Below are 22168 nucleotides of genomic sequence, written 5' to 3'. Positions count from 1 at the left end.
CTACCACCTCTGCCACCACCGATGCTGCCACCGCTGCTGCCGCTGCTACTACTTCTGCTGCTGCTGCCGCTGCTACTACTTCTGCTGCTGCCGCTGCTACTACTTCTGCTGCTGCTGCCGCTGCTACTACTTCTGCTGCTGCCGCTGCTACTACTTCTGCTGTTGCTGCCGCTGCTATTACTTCTGCTGCTGCCGCTGCTACTACTTCTGCTGCTGCCGCTGCTACTACTTCTGCTGCTGCTGCCGCTGCTACTACTTCTGCTGCTGCTGCTGCCGCTGCTACTACTTCTGCTGCTGCCGCTGCTACTACTTCTGCTGCTGCTGCCGCTGCTGCTCCCCGTCCACCTGCAAGTGTATTTTTGTTGGAGTTGGAAGCCCCAGCGAATACTGCGCATGCAGGTGGTGGCAGTGTCGGATGTTTGAACGTTAACAGGAAAAGCTTTCCGGAGTTTTGGCGCTCCTCCAATAAAAAGCCAGTGTACACGTATAAATTTAGTACAGTGCATAAATACCGCGTCTAGTTTTATACACGACGGGATGTGCATTGTTACGAAACGTACGCGTGGATTTTGGTCGTGATGCATCCGAGTGAGTTGGAGTTTCTAGAGAGGGGCTGCTAATCATTATGCGATGAGTTACATTACCAGCCAAGATTGCCCCTCATCACCATCGTGATTACAATCATTGTGATCACCATCCATCATCAATGGCATTATCAATATCATAATATCGTTATCATCCGTGTCTGTCTGGTGTTGGTTGAGAGCACCACCTGGTTAAAACAGCGGGCAGTTGGCAGTGGGTGCCACGAAGATCTTGGTCCCCGCAATAGGAACGTGGAAATTCCACCCAGTGACTCACAGTGGCCGGTGGAAATCACTCGTACTTGGGGGACACCCAATTTGCAATCCAGTAGAAATAAATGTGGATAACAATAATAAAAATATGTACATATTTTCCCCTGGCTATATATTTGAAAAAAGAAAGAGAATGTAGTTTTTCTGGGAATTCTTCTGTAACATAATGCAGGAATTCCCGTGTATTTGGGGAACGGCGCTCGTTGTAAATGGCCGCGTGCCGAGCGGTTGCACCTGAGGAAGGCGTGAACCCTTCTGACGCGTCGACCCCACAGAATCCTGCCCCCCTGCGACAATTTAACTTCTTTCTCACCGTACGTAGTCAATGTGCTTAATCGGAGGTGCGGAGTAACGTGGGAGTGGATACCTCTGTGTGCTGTTGTAGCCCCTCTCGTTTTGTGGGTTCCACAATCCCGGCTTGGCGGTGCTGTTCCACTGAGCCCATCACTCACGGAATCCACGTTTTTAAGACGTTTTGTTCGTGGGTAAATCAACAATGTTAATTAAATCTTGTAACGCTGCCACCGCGCGGTTTTCCGTTTGATCTCGAAGGGAGAGAACGACTCGGGGCGTCAGCAGGAACTACAGGCAAGCGGGAAGGCAGCCGTGCGCTGAGCCGGCGTCAACAATTTTCCAAGCTCAGCGGTCCTCTATATATGAAGGTGTTGTCGGTCAATTAGTGATGAGTGTTTACATGTGGGAGGAAACGTAAGCGCCCGGAGAAAACCCGCGCGTGCGAGGGGGAAACACTCTACCCCGTACAGACGGAACAGGTGGAGTCCACGTGTTGGCTGTACCGCTGTCTCGCAGCGAGCCAGGGCACGGCTCCTCGATGCTCATGGCAAGGGCGTTGCGCAACGTTTCTGTGATCCACCATCCCGACGTCTCCACGCTGCTGGATCACGCTCATCTTTTATTCAGGATGAGTAAAAGGAGGGTTACGACACATTTATAAATAACGCGATCTAAACCCGAAAACGTTGATTATTAATAATATTGGTCGCGAAAGCCTACGTGTTAAACTAAAATTAGTAAATCTACAGATAGACTGATGTGGAAGGACATCGGTAGGCAGGTATCCCGGTAGGAATAGGTATTATGGGTGTAACGATTTGCCTTACTTACGATTAAATGCATTGTAGTGATTCGGGTTTGTGATGCGATTGAGGAATATATGTTTTAAACGTTGTAGTGAATATAGCGGCCTCTATTGGCTTGCAGGTGCCTCACGAACATATTTCGTACAACGCTCAATTGAAAAAGTCAACTCTTTGAGGCGTGATTTGGCGAATGTTTCTTGAGCTTCTAAATCATTTGTGATCAATACATGGATTCATATTCTTAGGTTTTTTCGGTAAAGTCACGTAGGTAAAACGACGTTTTTTTATTTTCATTAATTTTGATGTTTTACCTACGTGACTTTACCAAAAAAACCTAAGAATATGATTCCTTGCAGTCACGAAAGCTTCAAATCTAGAATCAATACATGGATGTCTCCGTGACGCCCCAAGGTGTCGCTCGGTGATTCATCCCCCTAGCGAGTTGAAGGGAGGTGTGCGAATCACTTCAAGCATTGATAGTTATTAGGTTCTATTTTTACATTTTACCTTTCTCATGTTCTGTTTCGTCTATGGGACCTTCTTTTACCAGTTTCCAAGATGATGAAAAACTAAGAATATATGTTACACCTTTGTTGCAACAAAAAGGAGGTGTTAAGATGTTCAAACGCCAAATAGACACAGATATTGCGCGGCAACAAGTCTGCATTAACCACACTTCACACTACTCATGGCAAAACATGCAAACAAACATGGCTCTGATGATTACGCACGCATTGTCTGTGAGACTGGTTGGCCTACACCAGAGACAGCAGCCTTCTTTATAGCCTTGTCTCACCACCAGTGTTAGACCAGAGAATGCCAAAAGGCGAACAGTACATATGCACATGTTTATATATGTAACATATGTACATTTTCTTCCACTCACATCAGCCTAATTATATAATGAACATTTCATTTCCATCGTAAATGATTCGGACACCATTTGGTGCATGTGTCGTAAGTTTGGTTCAGTCCCGACCCTGATGCCTGTATATTTGGAGTTTGCATGTTCTCCCTGTGGTTGCATGGATTTTCCCCCGGGTCATTCGGTTTTCCCCTCCACATTTAGAATCAACATCATGCGTTTCGAGTCTTTGGCTGCTATACATTTCCACACGATGAGCCACTTCGTTGAGCCATCCTTTGTGACCAGGTCACTTCTGAAAAAGAACCACGTAACTGAGTGGGCCATACCTGGTAAAATAAAAAAAAAGTTTAGTTTGATGTACAGTGTGCACCCTCCCTCGGGCAGCACTTTGCAGTCCTGAGCCAGCCGTGCAAAGTCCACATTCCCCTGACAGGGACCTGTCTGTCCCGACAGAGCAGTACTCAGTATTTTAACCTTGGAGGCATGGTGTGGTAAGCTGCAGCGGACCACCCTTCAAGGGGATTTTGAAACTCGGGGAGTTCGGGTGCATCGGTCGCTTGTTGTGTATGTGTCAAGTCTTTGCGTGCTCCCTCACGGTGGCTGTGGCCGGCAGGAAATTGGGGAACGTTTTGTCTTCCAGGCACACAAGTAGAAGATGTTTTGCACTTAATCCGTGGCGATCATCTTCCATTCGCTATGCACTGCTGGATGCAAGTGTTCCACTTGTTATTGATGCAGCTTTTTATTTGCATTGTTGTTGTTATGCCTCTGGTATTACCCAGGGGCCTCGTGACTTGTTCAGGAGGGTTACTGCCACGTGACAAAGAGCGCTATGTTTATTTTAATGGAGTTATTTGCTCGGTATTTTTTTTTGTTTGGACCATGACACACAATGAGCATCTTGCGAATGACGCCACATGATTCACAACGTCCACCGTGAAGCGGATGGCGCGTATCTTTACGGTCGAGGCGCACCGCAGTATTCCTATGATGACTATTTTTTTTGTAACCCGGGAAGGCCCACCTAGCTATATAGTTATTTTTCAGAAGCAACCTGGCTATCACAAATGATAGCTCAACAAAGTGACTCATCATGTGGAAATTTACATCAGCCAAATACTGTAAATGCATGTTAATTCTAAATGTGGACAGTTTATTCATCCACGTCGTGTGTATGTGTGTGCGGAATAAGTGGTGAATGTAGAGGTTATGCACGCTCTGCTATAATCTCAGATCACCAGGTTTGATTCCTTTTGATGATATTCAACACCGTTGACGATTGGAGATGGAACTAATCCTGGGTTTCCTGTTGTATAAGTACTCGGTGCAGTCTGTGATCATTTGCACTGGGGAAACAAAGGTGGGTAGGCGTGCACGGTGCTGTACCGCTTCCATTGCTATACCGGCCTTAGTCGGTGCTTGCTAACAACGCTTTCCCCAACAGTATCTGCAGCCAAGCAAGAATCTGTATATCTCTGTGTGTTTGCTTGAACGGCTGCTGTCTTTGTATACCTCTGCGAGGCTGAAAATAGATTTTTCTTAAATTCGAAAAAGTCTCGTTAGCTCGTCCGCAGGTCCTTCTCCGGGAGGCGGCGTGCGCTGCCGTGCGAGGATTCGGAAAGGATTCTTTGCCTTATGACGTGATGGCCAGAGCAGCATACTCGGAAAGCATTGGGGGAAGGGACGTGAAAGCGATGGCCCATTTGAGAAGTTGTGGTCTCATTGGGAATTGACTTGTGCCGCGTGGTGTGATGCTTGGGCACGTGTGTAGGACTAGAGTAGCGCTTGTAGGGAGTATCTCGTCTTTCACACGGAGAACGTTCGTGGAGGGGCCCTGTACGGAACGAGCAGGGCACGTGCGCACCTCTGCCGCCCGCCGTTCGATATTTCTCTCACGACTTCAAGAGCGCTCGTCTCAAATTGGGAAAGTCGCGACTTCGAATCCTCATCAGGGTTTGAACGCGCTCCTCCTGCTCAATGCAGCGAGGAGACTCACTGCGGCGAGTCGACAGCGGTCGTCGCGAGAGTAGTAGCGGCCGCGTGTCGTAAATTTCCAATGCCGGCTGCGGGGCCGCCGCTGGAGGTGAGCGCGCTGCCGGCTCGCCCGGCCGAGCGGCGCGACTCGGCCACGTTGGCTCGTGAGCGGCGGCGGCTTGAACGCTGCCCCGCTCGCTGTCAATGGGTTTGACCCCGACAAACGCGAGTGGAGAGGGTGCGAGCGTGTGGCGCTGGCGTTGTTGCGGTGTGACCGTGATGCCCCCTAGAGCCGGCATCGCGCAGAGCCGCCACGGCCCGCGACCACTGCCCATTCAGCCCCCCACCCACCGCTGGCCCCATCAGTCACGTGACTTCAACGTTGACATGTTTGGTTTAAATGTGGCAATCTTGCCGGGTGGTGGAGGGTTAATGACAAGAATTTTGGCATAAACTACCACGTGATCCATCCCAAGATAAATAGTTGAGCTTGTTTGGTGTTATGCATAAGAGTTACCTGGAATAACTATAAAGAGAACTGTAACAAGTTCTGCGAGAGGCTAATCTTCAATGCAAAGAGACATTACACAACTCTTTGCTGTGTCGCACTTGAAGTGGCTATACACGGTATTGCAGGCACGTTGATGATGAATGACATCCCTTGAGTCTCGGAGTTCATTGTGGACAGAGCCACGCATAAGATGCATGCTCTCTGTTAAGTTTGCAACGTTCTGTCATAATTCAGTGCGCCGTGTAGCAAACATGCCCCTTCATTATTGTTACCACTCTCTCTGCAATGTTCAGCCAAACGTGCTTTCTACGTCAGAGGAGTTATGCTAAGCATAAACAAGGATAGACACTCAAATACAGTGGTACTGTTCATGGCTGGGTGCTCGTGGTTTAAGTGCTGTACTCAGAATTGTATGGTTGCAAGCCCAAAGCCTGGATGGAGATGAGATCAGCCTCTAATCCCTCTGCTATCGTCTCTGCAAAGTTAGCAGTGGTTGTTCCTATAGACTGATCTCTGCCATAGCAATGTGGAATATTCACAGTTTCGAGGATACCAATCAGAGCTCCCAGTGAGTGCTGCCCCATTGCTCTGTGAGTAGGAGACACCCTCAACCCCCCTCCGATAGGCTCACAGTGATGACATCACCTTCACTCCCCTCTATTTAAGAATGACATGGGATAACTTCTTCACAATTCTAGCTAATCGCCCAATGCTGCTGGTTGTTATTTGTGTAATCACCGGCAAAACGTCACAGCACTCGAATTGTTAACGTTGTGGGGTTACTCTCCAACTCACCGGTGTGTGTTGAAGCGATAACTAATGGACACGTTTTGTTTACGTGAATAAACCTTACTCATTGGCTGTGTTGTCGGGTGGCTGTGGGTTTAACGACACAATATCTATTTTTATGCAATCTAAACCCAACAAAAAGCTCCCTCTTTATTACGGACCCTTGGGATTTTCACCTCTGGCAGCAGACACCACGTGCTGTGGCAGTTGCTTCAGATTTTCCCCGTAGCTTGAGGTTGCTGCACCCATGGACGCACACTGCCGGCAGCAGCGAGCCTCAGCCACGTGGGAAGTTGTTACCGTGACTGGGCTCCTCCGAGCGGAGCACTAAATGGGCTAACCGCTAACCAGAGACATCGGGGCGGCGTGGACGGCCGGGTGGAAATAGTCAGCGGAGATGTCGAGAGCGAATTGTAAGCACGTGTGCCGAGGCACCGGGAGACGCATCGCTGGGACACCACCTCCCACTGCCATGCTTCCTGTAGGGGGGGAGCGGGTGTGTACGTGTGTGTGTACGTGTGTGTACGTGTGTACGTGTGTGTGTGCGTGTGGGGAGCGATAGTGCAGCGGTTAGCGCGCTGCGTTATGAACCCGGCGACCTGGGTTCGATTCCCACTCATGGCCAACACCAGTGACGATTATCTGAACCGGTCCTAGGCTTCCCCTAGGTCGACTCAGCTTCAAATGATTACCTGGTGCGGTGTGTAAACATCGCCACTGAGGAGACAAAGGCGGTCGGGCGTGGTGCTGGCAACCCACCCCCTTGGGTGCCTTTCCGGTCTTCATAGGTGCTCGCTAACAGCACTTGGCCAAACAGTCTGTTAAGGCTATACGGGGAATCTTTGTGCGTGTGTGTGCGTGCATAATCCCTGCCACCAGCATCAATCGTTAGCTGTAATGTGCACTACCAGTGGCAAGTGGTGTTGTGAACCTGTCCTGGGCCTCCACTAGGTAGGCTCCGCCGGCAATCCGTACCAGTCGAGGTGGAGACACAAACTGGATAAGGTCAGACCTGGCCAGACCATCCCGTCGTGTGTACTAGCTGACTTAATAGGCGCTTGCTAACAACAGCACGACCACAAATTCGTGTCTAGTAAAAAATGGATTTTATGTTTGTGTTGCGCATACATTGGTGTTCCCAGAGCATTGCTCCCCGCCGCGTGCGTGTCTACGCGTGTGCGTGCGTGTGTGTGTGCGCGCGTGCGTGGAAGCGAGGGAGTTCCATGGCGGAGATGCCTGGCACACGTCTAAGTGTAAATAAAGTGCACATGGGTGCTGGCTTGTGTGAAACAAGCACTGCTGGCTCCGTTACAGACACTGAGAAGAATGTGCACATTAGAATGGTACTTGCTGACGATTGCACATTTTGGTTCGATGATGGTCTTGTGCCGATTAAGGCATATGCATCATTCCTTGTATGTCTACCTCCCGTGAGTGTCTGTGTGTGCGTGTGCAAGGAGCAATGGCGTCGTACTTTTCTCACTTCCACCGCTGTCTGGCAGCCCATTTTTGAACGTTGGCCATGCACAACATTCGTGGAAATTTGCGTCTGTACCTGGTTTCTGTCCCGAGATGAGTACCTCATGTGGTGTGAGCAACGCATGACCAACGCAGAGATAAAGGCAGCCGGGCTTGCTCGGTTACTGCTCTAGCCGTGCCCTTGTGCGCCACGTCGGCCGTAGGCTCTCGCAAACCGAAGCCGCCCTTGGCTGACGACGGCTAACAGAGCGGGGGTCTCTTGTTGCCGTGTTTCTGTGCGTGCAGCTGGAGTCGAGTTTGTGCAGATCCTCGTGATCGTGTCGGTCGCCGTGGTGATGGTGCTGGTCATCACCTGCATCCTCAATCACTACAAGATCTCCTCGTCCTCCTTCATGGGACGACACATGCACAGGAGGCGCAGGGACCACCCCTGCACGGTACGCCCACTCGCCCATGCATCTTGTTGCCCGCACGCTCGCTCGCTCGATCGTTCACTCGGTCGCTTGCCCACCCCGCCGCCTGCCATTTGCCCAGCGGTTCACTTGCCCGCATGCAAGCTCGCCCATACTCGCCGACTCGCTCGCTTACTTGCCCCTTCGCCGCTGGCTTTGCCTACGCGCTGCTTTGCCACCTGCCCGCTCACCCACTATCCCCCCCACTCACTTGCCCTGTTGCCCACTTGCCCGCGTGCCGCTCTCCTGCTCAATCGTGTTGTCAGCCATTTATGATGTGTACAGGAGTGGTTGGGCATGGTGATGCTCTCTGTGGACTCGGTTGATGGTGGGCTTGATGATGCATCATGCTGAGATCACTGGCACGAGTCACCCATCCGTAGAGCGATCATAAGTGTTGCTTGTACAAGGCAGTAAAGCAAGTAGGCAGCTCACCGGTATATGTGGAGATTAAGTGTTCCTCTGCTCTGTGTGTGTGACAGATTAATCTTGGCGCTCAGGTTTCCTTCCACGGTGCAACATTCTCTCATTAGAAAGTGACCAGAAATTCCAAGTAGGACCTCCTGAAAAAATATTGAGAGTCAATCAGTGTTTATTCAACGATAGAAATATTTATTATACGAGTGTCATTTTACCATTTTATAATTATCTTTATTTTGTATCTATGTATGTAATTAAGTGGTAGCCTTTAATTAAATGTATTAATTCAGGTATGATTCTGGGGTCGTTGTTTTACACCAAGAAGCGAGAGCGCTATGAGGGTTTTACCACCGGCTACTTGCCCAATAATTAATTGCGATTAAGGAATAAAGTGGCAGTAATAAATATCCTTTACAGAATTCCCTCGATGAAGTGAAGCCTCATACCTCGCGAGGGAACGGTGCTGCACGAGTCTGGCCCTTCGCTACAGGCCTGTGTGTGGCCATCCTTTATTACCCTAATTAATAAATCAAACAATTAAACTATATAAACTAAACTTTGTATTTTTTATTTTACCAGGTAAGGCGCACTGAGCTGTCTAGGTCTTTTTCAGAATCGACTTGGCTACCACAAATGATAGCTCAACGAAGTGGCTCATCACGTGGACATTTATAGCAGCCACATACCCTAAACGCGCGGTGTTAATTCTAAATGTGGAGGGAAAAACCGGAAGACTCGGAAAAAATCCATGGGATCACGGGAAGAGAGAGAGAGAGAGACATGCAAACTCCAAATATACAGCAGCAGGCGGCAGGGTCGGAATCAAACCCACGACCTCCTGTGTACCAGGTGAGGTAGTTAACATCTCCTAGCCACTGTGATGATGATGATGATGAGAGAGAGACACACAAACTTCAAATATACAGCAGCAGGCGGCAGGGTCGGGATCAAACCCACGACCTCCTGTGTACCAGGTGAGGTAGTTAACATCTCCTAGCCACCGTGGCGCCAGCACGCAGATGTGAAGCGGTGACGCTCTGTTCCAGAATGACGAAGAAGCTCTCTTGACTGCCGAGTCTGGCCACGTTAAATCTGAAGCCAGAGTTTTACCTTGGGTGTTTAGTGCTGTCGTCCGTGACCGTGCTGGGAACATCAAACCCCATATACACGACAATCTGCTTGAACCTTGGCATCAGTTGTTGCTTCTTCACATCCGTGGCCACGGCCATTATGAGCCCTCTGAGCCGCACGGCTGCCTCGGGGTTCATGCCTTTATGGTGCTTCGATGACAAACATGCCGCCGGGAATAAATATTGAATTAAAAGCGTCGAATAGAACACCAGTCAGCATCTCTCCTGTGTGCATTTACAGGGACGGAGTCTGTGTCCCTCAGAAAGCCCCGTGCCCAGACAACAAAGCACTTCACAGGTAAAGTCCCTCCAGACGTTTCCTCGCCAGCAGCGTTCGCGCCATTGCCGTGAGGCCCCGCGAGCCTTGTGCTGTCCTCCTGATGTTGCAGCAATTTACCGTCGTAAAAGTATAATACCCTCGTCGTTCGTCGAGTGACGCGGCAAACCAAAGCTAAATATTGCAGTGACGTAAAGGCTCATTGTACAAGTCTGATCTGTCCGCACGTGCTCACGCAGCTGATGTACTCGTCCCAATCGAGGGACAGCATCGCAGCCTGCAGGCCGTCGCAGCACCAGCAGCATCACCAGCTGCAGCAGCAGCATCACCAGCTGCACCACCACCACCAGCACCACCACCACCAGCCGCAGCACTCGGCGATGGCGGGGAGCGGCGGCGGAGCTCCGCGCGACCCCTTCCGCCGGCCGCCCCACCAGCCGCTCTACCCGTACAGCCAGGTGGAGATCGACCTGCCGCCCAGCATCTCGCTGTCGGACGGCGAGGAGCCCCCCCCATACCAGGGCCCGTGCACCCTGCAGCTGCGGCCGCCCGAGCAGCAGCAGGAGATCAACCGCGAGTCGGTGCGCGCGCCGCCCAACCGCACCGTCTACGACAGCGACTACTACGTGGCGCCGCCGCCCTGCTCCGCGCTCGGCGTCGGGGGCGTCGGCGGCGCCGGGCCGTGCCCGCCCAGCAGCCACTCGGGGGTGTCGGCCGCCAGCTACGGGGGCCACGGCGGCCGCATGGAGGGGCCGCCGCCCACGTACAGCGAGGTGGTGGGCGCCGCGTTCCCGGCCGCGGGGCCTGGGTCGGCGCTGTTTGCGCCGCACGGGGACGTTGGCATCGCGGGGCTGCTCACGGACAGGAAGCCCGGCAAGGGCGTCTGACGGCGGGCGAGGGGTTCACCCGTGGCCCCTTCAAACAAAACGAGAGAAATCAATGCCCACCGCCTCCCCCAGCACTTACGGAAAACATAAAAAGAAAAAATATATATATGATAATGCGGCTTTTGTTATTTTTTTTCGTTGCGTGTGTTCCTTTTTGTCGATGTTAAGTTTCGTGTTTTGTTATTATTATTTCTTTTCTCCGTTTGCCCGCTTGGCCACGGGACCAGTCAGCCATGCGTCCGTCTGTCTGCGTCGTCTGTCAGTGTTTCTGTGTCTGAGAAGACAAGCCCTTATGGAATCATATCTCACGTGTCCTATTTCCCCCCCCCCCTCTTTGGTTCCTTTTATTTTATCTTCTTAAGTGCTTACGCGAGTTTACTCGTGTGCACGTATCTGGCTGGCTGAATCTGCCAGTGACCCACTTTCTATTTGTCTACTCCTTAATGTCTTGTCTGCTCTGCAGGAAGGCGAAAGGGGGAGAGGGATTTGGGTGAGGTGGGGGGGGCAAGAGAGAACGTGAATATTTTTTTGTACACCGTGGGCTGGTGGTGGGGGGGGGAGCAAGGGACGGGTGGAGGCGGGCGCCACTGCGGCGGCGTTCAGTGTCAAACACGAGCTCTCTTGTGAAACAAAGAAATGTGTGCTCCCGCCTTTTGTCGACCACCCGCCTCCCTTCTTCCCCCGGTCCGTTCCGCCTCCCCCCCACCCACCAGTCCTCCCCCCCTCCCCTTTCTATCCCCCCCTCCCCCCGCTAGGGCGGCGCGCGCTCGGGCATTTCAGTGTGGAGGCAGCAGCCTCGCCCGGCGTGTTGTGACGAGAGTGACGGGAACGTAAATCTGGGGGGAAAGCTCTGGGCTCGGGGTGTTTTTTTGTGTGTGTTTGTGTGTGTGGGGAGAAGGGGTGAAAGAGAAAGGCCGAGGCAGCTGGACAGCCACAGGATTAGGAGAGGGAGAGAGCGGGAGAGAGGCAGCGGGGGAGAGGGAGGGAGCTTGAGATAGACGTGTCAGGAGAGGTTTAATCGGAAGCGAGGGGAGCGTGCGAGCCGTTGTTGAAATCTCTTGGACTTTGACTCTGACGGGAAGTTCTTGTTTGGCACAGTCCCCATCTCCACTGTATTTTGAACAGACAACAGGGCAGGCCGACAGAGACACCACAGGGACAACAACTGGGAGGCATTCCCGGTGTTCCGCTCCGGCGATGTCAGTTTGGCTATGTTGTCGCACCGCGGCAATGGCGACGCTTCCAGAGCCAAGAGCGTGAATCACGCAGCTTCCACTGCTCTCCTCTGTGGGGCTGGCCTCTAGCGGGTGGACAAGCGCAAGAGTCCTGAACCGAACCCCGGCGTCTCAGCGGCAAAACAGTGACCTGATTGCACCATTACCTGTTGAACTCTGGTCCCCACATGTCGAGTCCTGGCTACTGCACGTTGGCAATCAAGTTAAGGTTAGCGTTTGGCTTTGTAAGGTAAGCCTTCCGTGCTCAACCTTTGGAAGCACTTGGAATCTGCAATACATTTTACATTTAATCCTGGTGGGCAGAGGTATGTTCGTCTGCTATTGATATTCATTTCAAAATCGGAAGAGGTTTGAGTTGAAATTCTGGTCAGTGGATGATAACTCGGCTCATCGGCCTTCTGGGCGTCGATAAAGTAAATACCTCATTGTGTAAGGTCGGCGGTGGTTCAATCTGTGTAAAGGCTGGCATCTGCCACGGCAATTTGGAACTTCTACCAATGGCTCGGGGAACTAGCATGAATGAGTATCCACCACTCTCATTTGAGCGGTGAGAGACTTTTAGTCGGACAGGTGGCCTCTGGAATTTGACATGCGGTGTCGCAACCTGATACGTGGCAGCAGTAGCCGGAAACGCCGTTTTTGTACGATAGCTGGATCTCGGTGTGCGATAAGCGATCTGTGCGATAGCCCCGATTTTGACAGGTGGTGGCCAGACACTCGAGAAAGCGGTTGTGTGACCTGGAGGAGTTGATGGTGGATCTAAGCATCTCTGTGGGGTTTTTTTTTTGGTTGCTCTTGCCGGAGGGGACTTTCTCGCGTTTCACACCCCGCAGTGCACGCAGCCTTGGTGCACGGCCACGCCGCTCGTCGCCGAGCGTTAAACGGCATTCGTCGGACTGCGTGAACACGTCCGTAACGCCACGGAGGCAACCAGGTTTCCATGAGCGAGGGCTTACGCCGTTGATCCGAATGTCACGGACACACGCATTTAAATCCGTCGGTGAATGCCGTGCGACATTTGAGAGCCTTGCGAGAATCCTGCGGCCCTTTGCGTAAAGCAGCTTAGGTGACTTTTCCTCTCTAACCTTGCGCTGCGTTTGCACGACCAACGAAGGAGACATCTCACTTTGGCTGTTCAGCGTAACCCACCGGCGATGAAGGCAAACCCGAGTGGAAATCTGGCGATTTTTTTTTCCGATCACACAGCCGGCTGTAAGCCGGTCGCACGTTACCGGCAAGGTTCCTAAAGAGTTGAAACAGAATGCCGCCTCACACGATTGGTCCTCTGCGGAGCGGGACGACGGTTAGGGAGCAAACTCGACCCAGAGGCCTCAGAACACGTCGCCTGCATTTGCATCCGGAAAGGCGTTTCCCCCATCTTGGGGCATTTGCACAGCAGGGGATTGAAGGTAGCAGCGGGGGGGGGGGGTGTGCAGGGCACGTGTGATATAGCAGCAGGCAAGATCCCGATGCGACACTTTCTCGTTGGTCTTTGTTCGTGGGAAAAGGAATATGTGAAACAAAACACAAGTTATATTACTGTTGTTGTCGTTGTTGTTGTTGTCGTTGATGAATGCCCCTGGAATGAAGCGCAGGGTTTTGTAACGGAACTGAAAATGCAGAACAGACGAAAACAAAGTTTCTTATTATTTTAGTTGTTGTTGGAAAATGAAAATAAATGACGAAGAAAAGGGTCGTGGGAAGGGCACATTGGGTAGACGTAGCGACAAGATATGACTCCTCGCGGAGGCCCGGCCCCCGTGGTGCTGCTCCCCCTCGTGATCGGGTTCCCACGCTGGGGGTCACCACGCGGCATCGTCCTGGGAGGGGGAGCGACGCGTGACCGCCGCTCGCTACCTGTGCGCACGCACAGGCGTTCCTCGGGAGACGTATCTTCCTCCCTTCGATTGAATCTGCTCCCGAAATAGAAACGATGATTGACGTTCTCACGACTGACGGAGATACGATCCATTCGCGAACGTTGTTCGCTGACTTTCATTGGTTTTGATTTATAAATAGGGAAATGTATCCATCATTGAGATTGATTCAGAAACCTTTATAATCAGAAATCGTTTATACATTTCTGAGTCATCAAGAAGGGTAATGTTTTATGCCATGCTATTGTAGTACAAACCCTGACTCACTGTTGTGATTCGTGTGAATAACTCCCCATTTTAATAACCCAAATGTAATGAGCACGACACATTGTAAGCCGTCAGTTTTTAAACGTTACCGGAGATTCCTTGAGCAGGCTCCATCCGAAGCGGTTTTGGCAAAACGTCTCCCCCCCCCCCCCCGGCGATCACGTGACCAGGGCGGGCACCGCTGGTTGGAGTGGGACAGGGCAGGTGCTGCGAACCTTGGGGCCGAGCCGTAGTCGGGCAGCTGCACGGACGCAGCCCACAGCTCCCGCTACGCTGCTTTCTGACGAACGATGCCGCCGCCGCCGCTGCAAGGCTCCGGGGAAGGTGGCGTGAGCGTGGTGGTTGGGAGCGAGGCGGCACGACTGGTCGGGGGGGTTCTGGGGAGAGGGGTTTGGGCTACGCTCGGATGCGGCGCTGATCGCGAACTGGCAAGTTGGCTGCGTGACCAGTGCACAGAGGCAACTCTCTTATTTTGAGACGCGGCTTAAAAACGTAGCAGAAGGTCCGTCGCTTTAGACGGCGTGCTGGCAAGTTGATGCACGGTGCCATTGCCGGGGGTCGAACCCGGGTAATCGTCGCTCCAGGGTCGATAACCGTGAGTTCTACGTTTCAGAAGTCGGCCGGAGTCGCCCGATGGAGAGATTGGCACCCACCCCCCTCCCAGCCACGGGACTTGCCCATCGGTGGCTCTGGCACACCAAGAGGGCGATGGGGCGCACTGTGTCCCATCGCTCGATCGAGCAAGCAAACGAGACGCTTAATTTTTAAAGCTCTTGTTTATGTAAATGTATAAACACTGTTCTTTTAAAACAATTGAGACGCGTATAAGTAGCGGATGATGCACAGTAGATATTGGTTATGCCTCTGCTGGGCCAACGTTCTCACGCCAGCAGCGTTTGTCCACCGAGCTTCGTGCTCTGATGGACTAAAGCGTTACTTTATTTGTTTCTTCGTGAAACAAACTCCTTTTTTATTGTATCCGCAATCAACAACGATAGCACATCCCGAACCTTGTCTTTTGTGTTTTATGGGGATAAATATTTAAACTGGATTGAAGATTTTGCTTATTATGCTCCCGTCAAACCCCGGTCCTAGTCATTGAGCACCCGATTCTCTTGTCGAGCAACACGCTGCTCAAGTGCACTCGCTCAGAGACGCGTCATTAAAAGGTTCGCAGCTGCCTGACGACAAAAGCCATAGAGACTGTGCCCAGGTGCTATGAGCCAGAGAGGCGTTTGCTTGTTGTGGGGGGGGGGGGTCTCTGGTCGTGTGTGTGCGTGTGGGGGGACCACGCAAACGCCGCGGCTGTAGGGAAAGGGATCGCGATGCTCCAAAGATGAACAACTTTTTTTGCGCCGCCCACTGCCTAACGGGCCCCTCACAAAAACCTCCGCGACCTGAGGCGCTCGCTTTTCGTTGCGCTCCTCGCTGCTTCGCCGGTGCGTGCCCCCTCCCCCCGTGCCCCTCCCCCGTGACCCCTCCCCCCGTGCCCCCTCCCCCGTGACCCCCCTCACCGTCTCCCCGCATGTCGGAGTGCTGCGGTTGAACGCGGCGCTGCGTTTGCATCCAGAAGTGTCTCCCTGTTGCCATTGGAACCAGTCGGTTCGCATTGGACAAGATTGGGCCGCAATCTCGGGATGTCGTGATGTACCGCCCTCCACGATATTGAGGGTTAACATTCGGGGTCTATAATAATATTTTTAAAAATCAATACCTATTTGCTATCGTGATTATAGGATATATATTGGCCACACGGTTCCCACAAAACATTCGCACGCAGTACAATTGCCATGAATTGCAAATCATCGATTCTTACGCGACGCTTTGGTGTGTGTACAAATCTGCGTACGAATGAACGTGGACCGAATCGTTGCATCCCTGCTGCAAACGCAGCACTGCTGAGTATCGCTGTCAGTTGTGGGTTATTCATACCGACAACAAAAATATAACGACAGTCTGTCCATAGACGTGAGGAATCTGATCGTGCGGCAATGAGCAAGTCAATCATTTAAAATGCCAATTAATGAGGACAGGATGTGAGTAAAAAAACCCATTTACAAAACGAAATCCGCAATGCTTGAAACATGTATTACTGGAGCAAGGGCAGCACGTGTGTGCAGTCGGGTGAACACTTCCAAATGCAGCCGGCGTCCCGTGGATCACCGGCTCCTGCGCGGCCGTGTCCCCGTGGTGGCCGATCCCGCGTTTAAACCGTGGGGGAGACGTTGAAGGAAGAGTCGATGGAGGTGACAGTCGTGAGCTCGATCGACCGTCCCGAGAGCCTCTCCCCGTCAATGGCTCCGGCTCCAGGACTCACCTTGCAACGCCGCCGCCGAGCTTTCGGTCTCAAACCACCGCTCGGCGTTGGAGGCGACCGCTAGACCTGGAGACCTGGACCCTTGTGAGGGGCGGAGGGGGGTACCGGTAGCTGCAGTTAAGTTTCACTGTTCAACATGCATCATTAGCTCAACGTGAGCTCACGTGACCAACGCTGTCAAACCCCGCCGTTGCATTACTCACCCACGTATATAATCTCACTTCACACGGCCGATGGCAGAATATCCACTTGTGGTGTGTGCATCGTGCTCCCGCTGACCCAGGGCAATCGCCAGAGCCACTGGGATACAAACCCTGGTCTTAGAGCGTCTTTACGCCGTCTCTAACTAAATGGTTTTGACCAAAGGTTTCCTAGTTTTAGTACTTTCTATCTCAGCCGTGGGTTATTCACATTCTGCTTCGTGGTTTCTTTTTCTCCCAACTTGCAATTAATTATTCATATGAAAGGCAATATTTTAAAATGTATGTTAACATTACTGCGATAAAGACACTCCCACATTTATGAATTTACCATAATCATTAGTTTTCGACATTACGCGGCGCTACCGCGTGCTGGCAAGTAGCCAAAGTGCGCGTTCCTCCGCCACCCGGGGGGGGGGGGGGGTACGCTGCTCCCGTCGCCGCCAGCGGCCACAGAGCAGCCGCGTTCGAGCGTCGTGGGCTCCTCGGCCACGGTCGGAGCCTGGAGACTTCTCATCGCTATCCATCCCGCGCTGCCCTCGTGTTGAGCCGCGCGACTGAACCCGGGGGGGGGGTGCATGTTGATGTCAGTGGGCGACGCTTCAATGAGCTTACGCGCGAGCTTTTTGCCTGAGCGTGTCTGTAAATACGACTGTTTGTGCGTCCTGCAGGCGAGCGAGCGCGCGCGCGTGCGCTGTCTGTGTGCGTAACGCTGCGCGCGCGCGTGCACGTCCACGAGTGCGCGCGTGCGACTGTCCCCGCTCGTGGTCACGTGTGACTGGACCGCTGTTGGATTCTTCAGTAGCCCGTAATCCGGCTCGTGGAGGAGGTCACATTGGTCGCTGCTCATTTAACTGACTGAATTTATTTATCTTGAAGGCCCGGTTGAAACGTAATGTATTTTTTGGGAAGACGATGCTTGATTTGGAGCTTTCGTGACTGCAGGAATTACTTTTTGGTTATTTCGGTAAAGTCACGTAGAAAGAAAATAAATTAAATAATAGAAAGCGACGTTTCGATTGCAACACAAGCAATCATCATCAGGTACGAATGAATTAGAAAACCCTAGTTTTCTCATTCATTCGTACCTGATGATGAAACGTCGTATTCTATTATTTAATTTATTTTCTTTCTACGTGACTTTACCGAAAGAACCAACAAGTAAGACGATGCTTATTTAACCGAAAATAAAATGCAACGAGCCACATTGGCAGCAAGGCGCTCGCACTAGCCAAGGCAATCTAACACCTGTCCTCATTGACACGGATTTATACTGTGCCAGAACGACGATATAGGACCCTGGACAGCGTGCATCCGCCTTGCAGAAGTCATCTCGCCTCCTGAACCGTGACCCCCCCAGCCCCCACAGCATTGAGAGCTGTTGTTAATGGCCTTGGGTCGCTCGTTATTGGCGCCACCTTCCGACATCACGGATGGGGAATCGTTTTCGAGTTGGGCGTTTCGTGGCCACTCACTTTTGCGACGCGATTCTCCCACTTGCAAACGACTGCCGCCTGCAGAGGGCGGGGGGGCGTTTAGCGTCGTCATCTCACGGCGCTGTGAAGTGGCGACGCTCACAAAAACCCGGCTGGTTGGTGAGCGCTGTGACTATTCGGACACCCAGCCGCTGGAGCTGGGTGGGGTGCTCGGGAGTTTTGGGAGTCACGGAGGTTGGGGGTTTCGCCCTTCCCTGGGCCCAGCGGTCCATCGTATCGGAGCACAAAGCAGCCCCCCCCCCCAATGCGGCCTCCCTCGAAGCGCACGAAGAGTCTGGGCTGAGCGAGAGTCCGCGCCTGTGCGCGCCTCGCAATGCGCCGATTTACGCGAGGCCAGTTTAATGGAGCAGAGGCGGTGTTCCGGAGCCAGGGACTCTCTATCCTATGCACTAATCTCTATTCGCTAGGGTCCCGGGGGTGGTGGGGTGCAGAAAGAGGGCGGATGGGGTCGGCGATGGGGAGTGCGGTGGCGAGGGCGGAATGGGCTGGGAGGAGGGTGGGGGGACTGGGCAGGGTTCATGTTCGGGGGGAGGGGGAAGCGGGGGCGGAGGGAGTCAAGGACGGCGGAGGGAGTCGGGGGAGGGAGTCAAAGAGGGGGGGTGTTAAAGCGTTTGGGGCTGTCGCAATGCATTGGTTCCACGTATGCAGCACTTCCATTTTACACTTTTTGAAAAAGATTCACTCCAGGAATAATGGAATGAGTGCGCTGTGAGAAACACCACAGACGCGTGTAGTAGTTAGTGGTGGTAGTGGTGATGGTGGTGGGAGTGTTACCGCTCTTGGAGGCGGCTCTGTGGGGTCGCCGCGGGCTCCCTCGCCAGGGGCGCGCAGAACGGGAAGCGGCTTCACGCCGCCGGCGAGCAGACCCGGCTTGAACGCTCGCGCGGTTGTGCCGTTAACGACACAAAAGCAATTCTAGTGTTTAACAAACAACAATAAATGTTCAAGGCTGAACCTAAATGCAAGACAATTGTCGGCCAGGGAGCGAGAGTGGAGAGTGCACACACGCGTTGAAGTGACCACCTGCCCGAGCTTACAGCTCATAATGCAGGACCCCCCCCACCTCCGAGTGCTGTTATTGGGATTGAGTGGGGGTGGGGGGGGGCGGCGTGGGGACCCCGGGGGTCTTGGGAGTCCGGGCTGGGGATTCATGGGGGGGGGGGGGGGGTTGAGTGTGTGGGGGTGTTGAGGGCACGCGTGTCGCCCTGTGTCCGTGTGCGTGTGCTTACATTACCTGTGACCTCGTACCACGGATTTCCCCGTGCCCCCTCTACCATGCAGCTACTAAAGGGCTATTGTGTGTGTGTTGTGTGTGTGCGCGCGCCTGCCCCGTTGTGTTTGTGTCATTAGTGAGAACGCACGCGCGCATACGCAAGTGTGCATAATGAGAAGGCTCGCGATTCCGTTCTTAATCCCCCCCCTCCCCCATCGCTCCAAGTTCGTCAAGCCAACACCTCCCCATTGCCACCCCACGAGAGAGGCTCGGCTTGGTCAGGGGGTTGGGGCTGAGCCCAGCTCTTAGCCCAAACCAGTTTAAGAAGCACGTTCGGCCTCAGTGGTGAATAATGAACTTGGGTGGGGTGGGGTGGGTGGCTGTGGGTCGGGGGGGTTAAGATGCCGCCCTCTGCCTCGTGGAATTCGGCCACTTGTGCTTTGACTGCAGGTTGCCGAGTTGCTGTGGAGCCCTTCTCGCTCCCCATCAACACCACGCGGGGTCCCCTCGTGTTCAATGGCTCTGCAAAGTGGGAATTAGCGGCGAGAGGCAGCGACGGGCGATGAATGGGAGCCTGGCTTGGTGGGGCAGGAGTTGAGTGAGGGTGTGACGCGGTTGACACGAGTATAATAACGGAGGGGAGCCATGTTGGCATCGCGGTTATTTCCAGCATATGATTGTTACATCGTTGGGAAACTTGAAATACCATCCTTTTTTAAAGCAGTTTTTTAAGTTACGGATGTGGGTTCATTGTGGCCGTGATGTGGGTTCGACCCAATGTGGTGAAAGGCGTTTTGCCATTTCAGCTAAAAGTTATCACTCGACATCGTTCATGACACCTGCGATGTTTCATCGCCGTGGGACCCAGTGCGCACTGGGTTCCGACACCGCCCGCCCGCGTGGATGAACGAGACTCGCCTCAACCTGCAAAACAACGACCGTAACCACTGCCTTTCGAGATGTCCATCTTGCCACAGACACGCTGTCGATCCCAAGTTATTCTCCGATCGTTGTCACGAGCGCGAGCACGCTTCGGCCGTGAGCGTGGCCGTGTGGCCCACGTGCTGTGGTTGCGCGCTAAGTAGAAGGGTGCGTCATTCCAGTTGGTTTCCTTCACCCAAGCGTCAGAGCTGCGCTTCGCCATAATCGCAGCGAGGCGCTGCTCTGGACGCGCCAAAGTCGCCCTCTGCCTCTCCCTGGGAAAGCCTCAATTTGAATCGCCACGACTCTCACGTCAAGAGGTCTGCTTGGGAGATTTGGCCAGTGATGCGGTCCTTGACCACTCGCCTCCATAGAGAGAAGATTCATCCCAAAGAGCAGCCAGCTCTTGTAGATGTACACCCGCTCGGCGTCCCGGGCTGTCCCAACGCATGGGGGTGAAGCCTCGTTATTTGAGAAGAGGCAACATGAAAGATAACCAGTCAGCCATGTCACTGATGTTACTCTCATTCTAGAGAGAGCAGATGAGCGTGGTTTTTAATGTTTTCTTTCTCGCCACTGAAGCTTCGGTCGAGTATCGGTCAGCCCGGGACACACAGAGCCAAGGGCCGCTGCCTATGCGAGGAGCTTGCTTGTTGTTGGGTTTACATCTTCCTGTAAATGTCAGCGCTGGCCTGAAAACAGCTGAGCCTCGTTTTCCAGCAAAGCAACAGCAGGAGCTCGTAGAGACGCTGAAGGAACCAATTTCGAATGATGCAGCGTCAGCCCCCCACCCCCCCCGTGTCTCACACTCCTCGTGTCTCCCCGCCGGCCTGACCGTCACTTGCACGGCTGCCCCGTACGACACAACAACGCTGACGAGCAGAGAGCCACGGGCGGCAGCCACCCACCCACCCACCCGCTCCCCTCCGCAGCCTGTGACGGGGGTGGGTAGGGGGGGGGGCGTGGCATGGCCGTGGCATCTCTGGGTAGAGACCCCCCCCTACCCACGTAATTTGCACTGCAAGTGCTTGCTCACCCGCGCCGTGCCTCACTCGAATATTATACTCTACGGTGCTTATGGTTGATTGGCTTATGCTATACGCGTGTGTGTATAATTGCTGTAAGGCGCTGTATATAATAATATGTGATGCACATATTCCCTACCCAATGGGTAGACATTTCAAATGGACATTGTTGAAGTGTTTATTATTTTATGTTTTTGTTATTTTTTTCTTGTTTCTGTTCGTTAGTGTGTGCGTCCACGTGTGAATGCCACGCGCCGAGCTAAACATTTGTTTGTGTTTATTCAGATCCCGTGCATCTGCTTTGTTGTTGCATTAACTCGTCAGGGGAGAGATAGAGACAGGGTGAGGGAGACGGGGGAGACGGGGAGAGGAAATTTAAATCATAATAGAAGAGTTACGTTGAAGAAGCAGCGGCCGAGAGTGAGCTGCATCAAATGCACTCGCGAGGTCGCGTGGGTCAAACGAAAGGGCGGCGTCGGTCTCTCTGCTGCGCGCCAGGAGCGGCAGAGAACTCAACGCGAGTCGGAACTCGCAGCTCTCGTCGGGAGGCGTCTGAAGAGGCCACCCGAGGCTCGGTGCTTGTCCCGTGGGGTCGTGGTGGTGGTGGTTCCAGCCACCCTCATCCACAGACTTGACCAGTGCCCCCCCAAATCTACAGCAACGCCGAGTCACCCCCAGTCTGTGAAAGGGGAGTCCGGCGAGAACGGGTTCGGGGGGGGGGGGTGTGGGGGGGGCACTTCCAGCCCGGGCCCCCGGCCCACTGGACAGGGGGTCTCGTACCGTGCGTGGACGGAGCGGCGGCTTCCACCGACGTCTTGACGGAGCAATGGCCACGTCTGCGCAGCGTCTTGGAGACGTGACCACTCTTCTGTG

At 53.2% G+C, this 22168-nt stretch overlaps 1 protein-coding gene across 1 annotated transcript in view; it reads left to right on the top strand.

Moving 5' to 3' along the window:
* LOC144732389 (uncharacterized) overlaps positions 1–18606 on the top strand; it is a 198591-nt gene extending 179985 nt beyond the window's left edge. Inside the window, exons 6-8 of the mRNA XM_078613899.1 lie at positions 7864–8015; positions 9822–9878; positions 10097–18606. Coding sequence (XP_078470025.1) covers positions 7864–8015; positions 9822–9878; positions 10097–10744 — 857 coding nt within the window. The 3' untranslated portion in view covers positions 10745–18606. The remainder of the gene's footprint in view (positions 1–7863; positions 8016–9821; positions 9879–10096) is intronic.
* The last annotated feature ends 3562 nt before the right edge of the window (positions 18607–22168 follow it).

The sequence above is a fragment of the Lampetra planeri genome, chromosome 42 (genome assembly GCF_965212315.1).
Source record: "Lampetra planeri chromosome 42, kcLamPlan1.2.h2, whole genome shotgun sequence".
Taxonomy (NCBI): domain Eukaryota; kingdom Metazoa; phylum Chordata; class Hyperoartia; order Petromyzontiformes; family Petromyzontidae; genus Lampetra; species Lampetra planeri.
The sequence above is the reverse complement of the archived record's forward strand: the minus strand, read 5'-3'. Positions and strand labels throughout refer to the sequence as shown.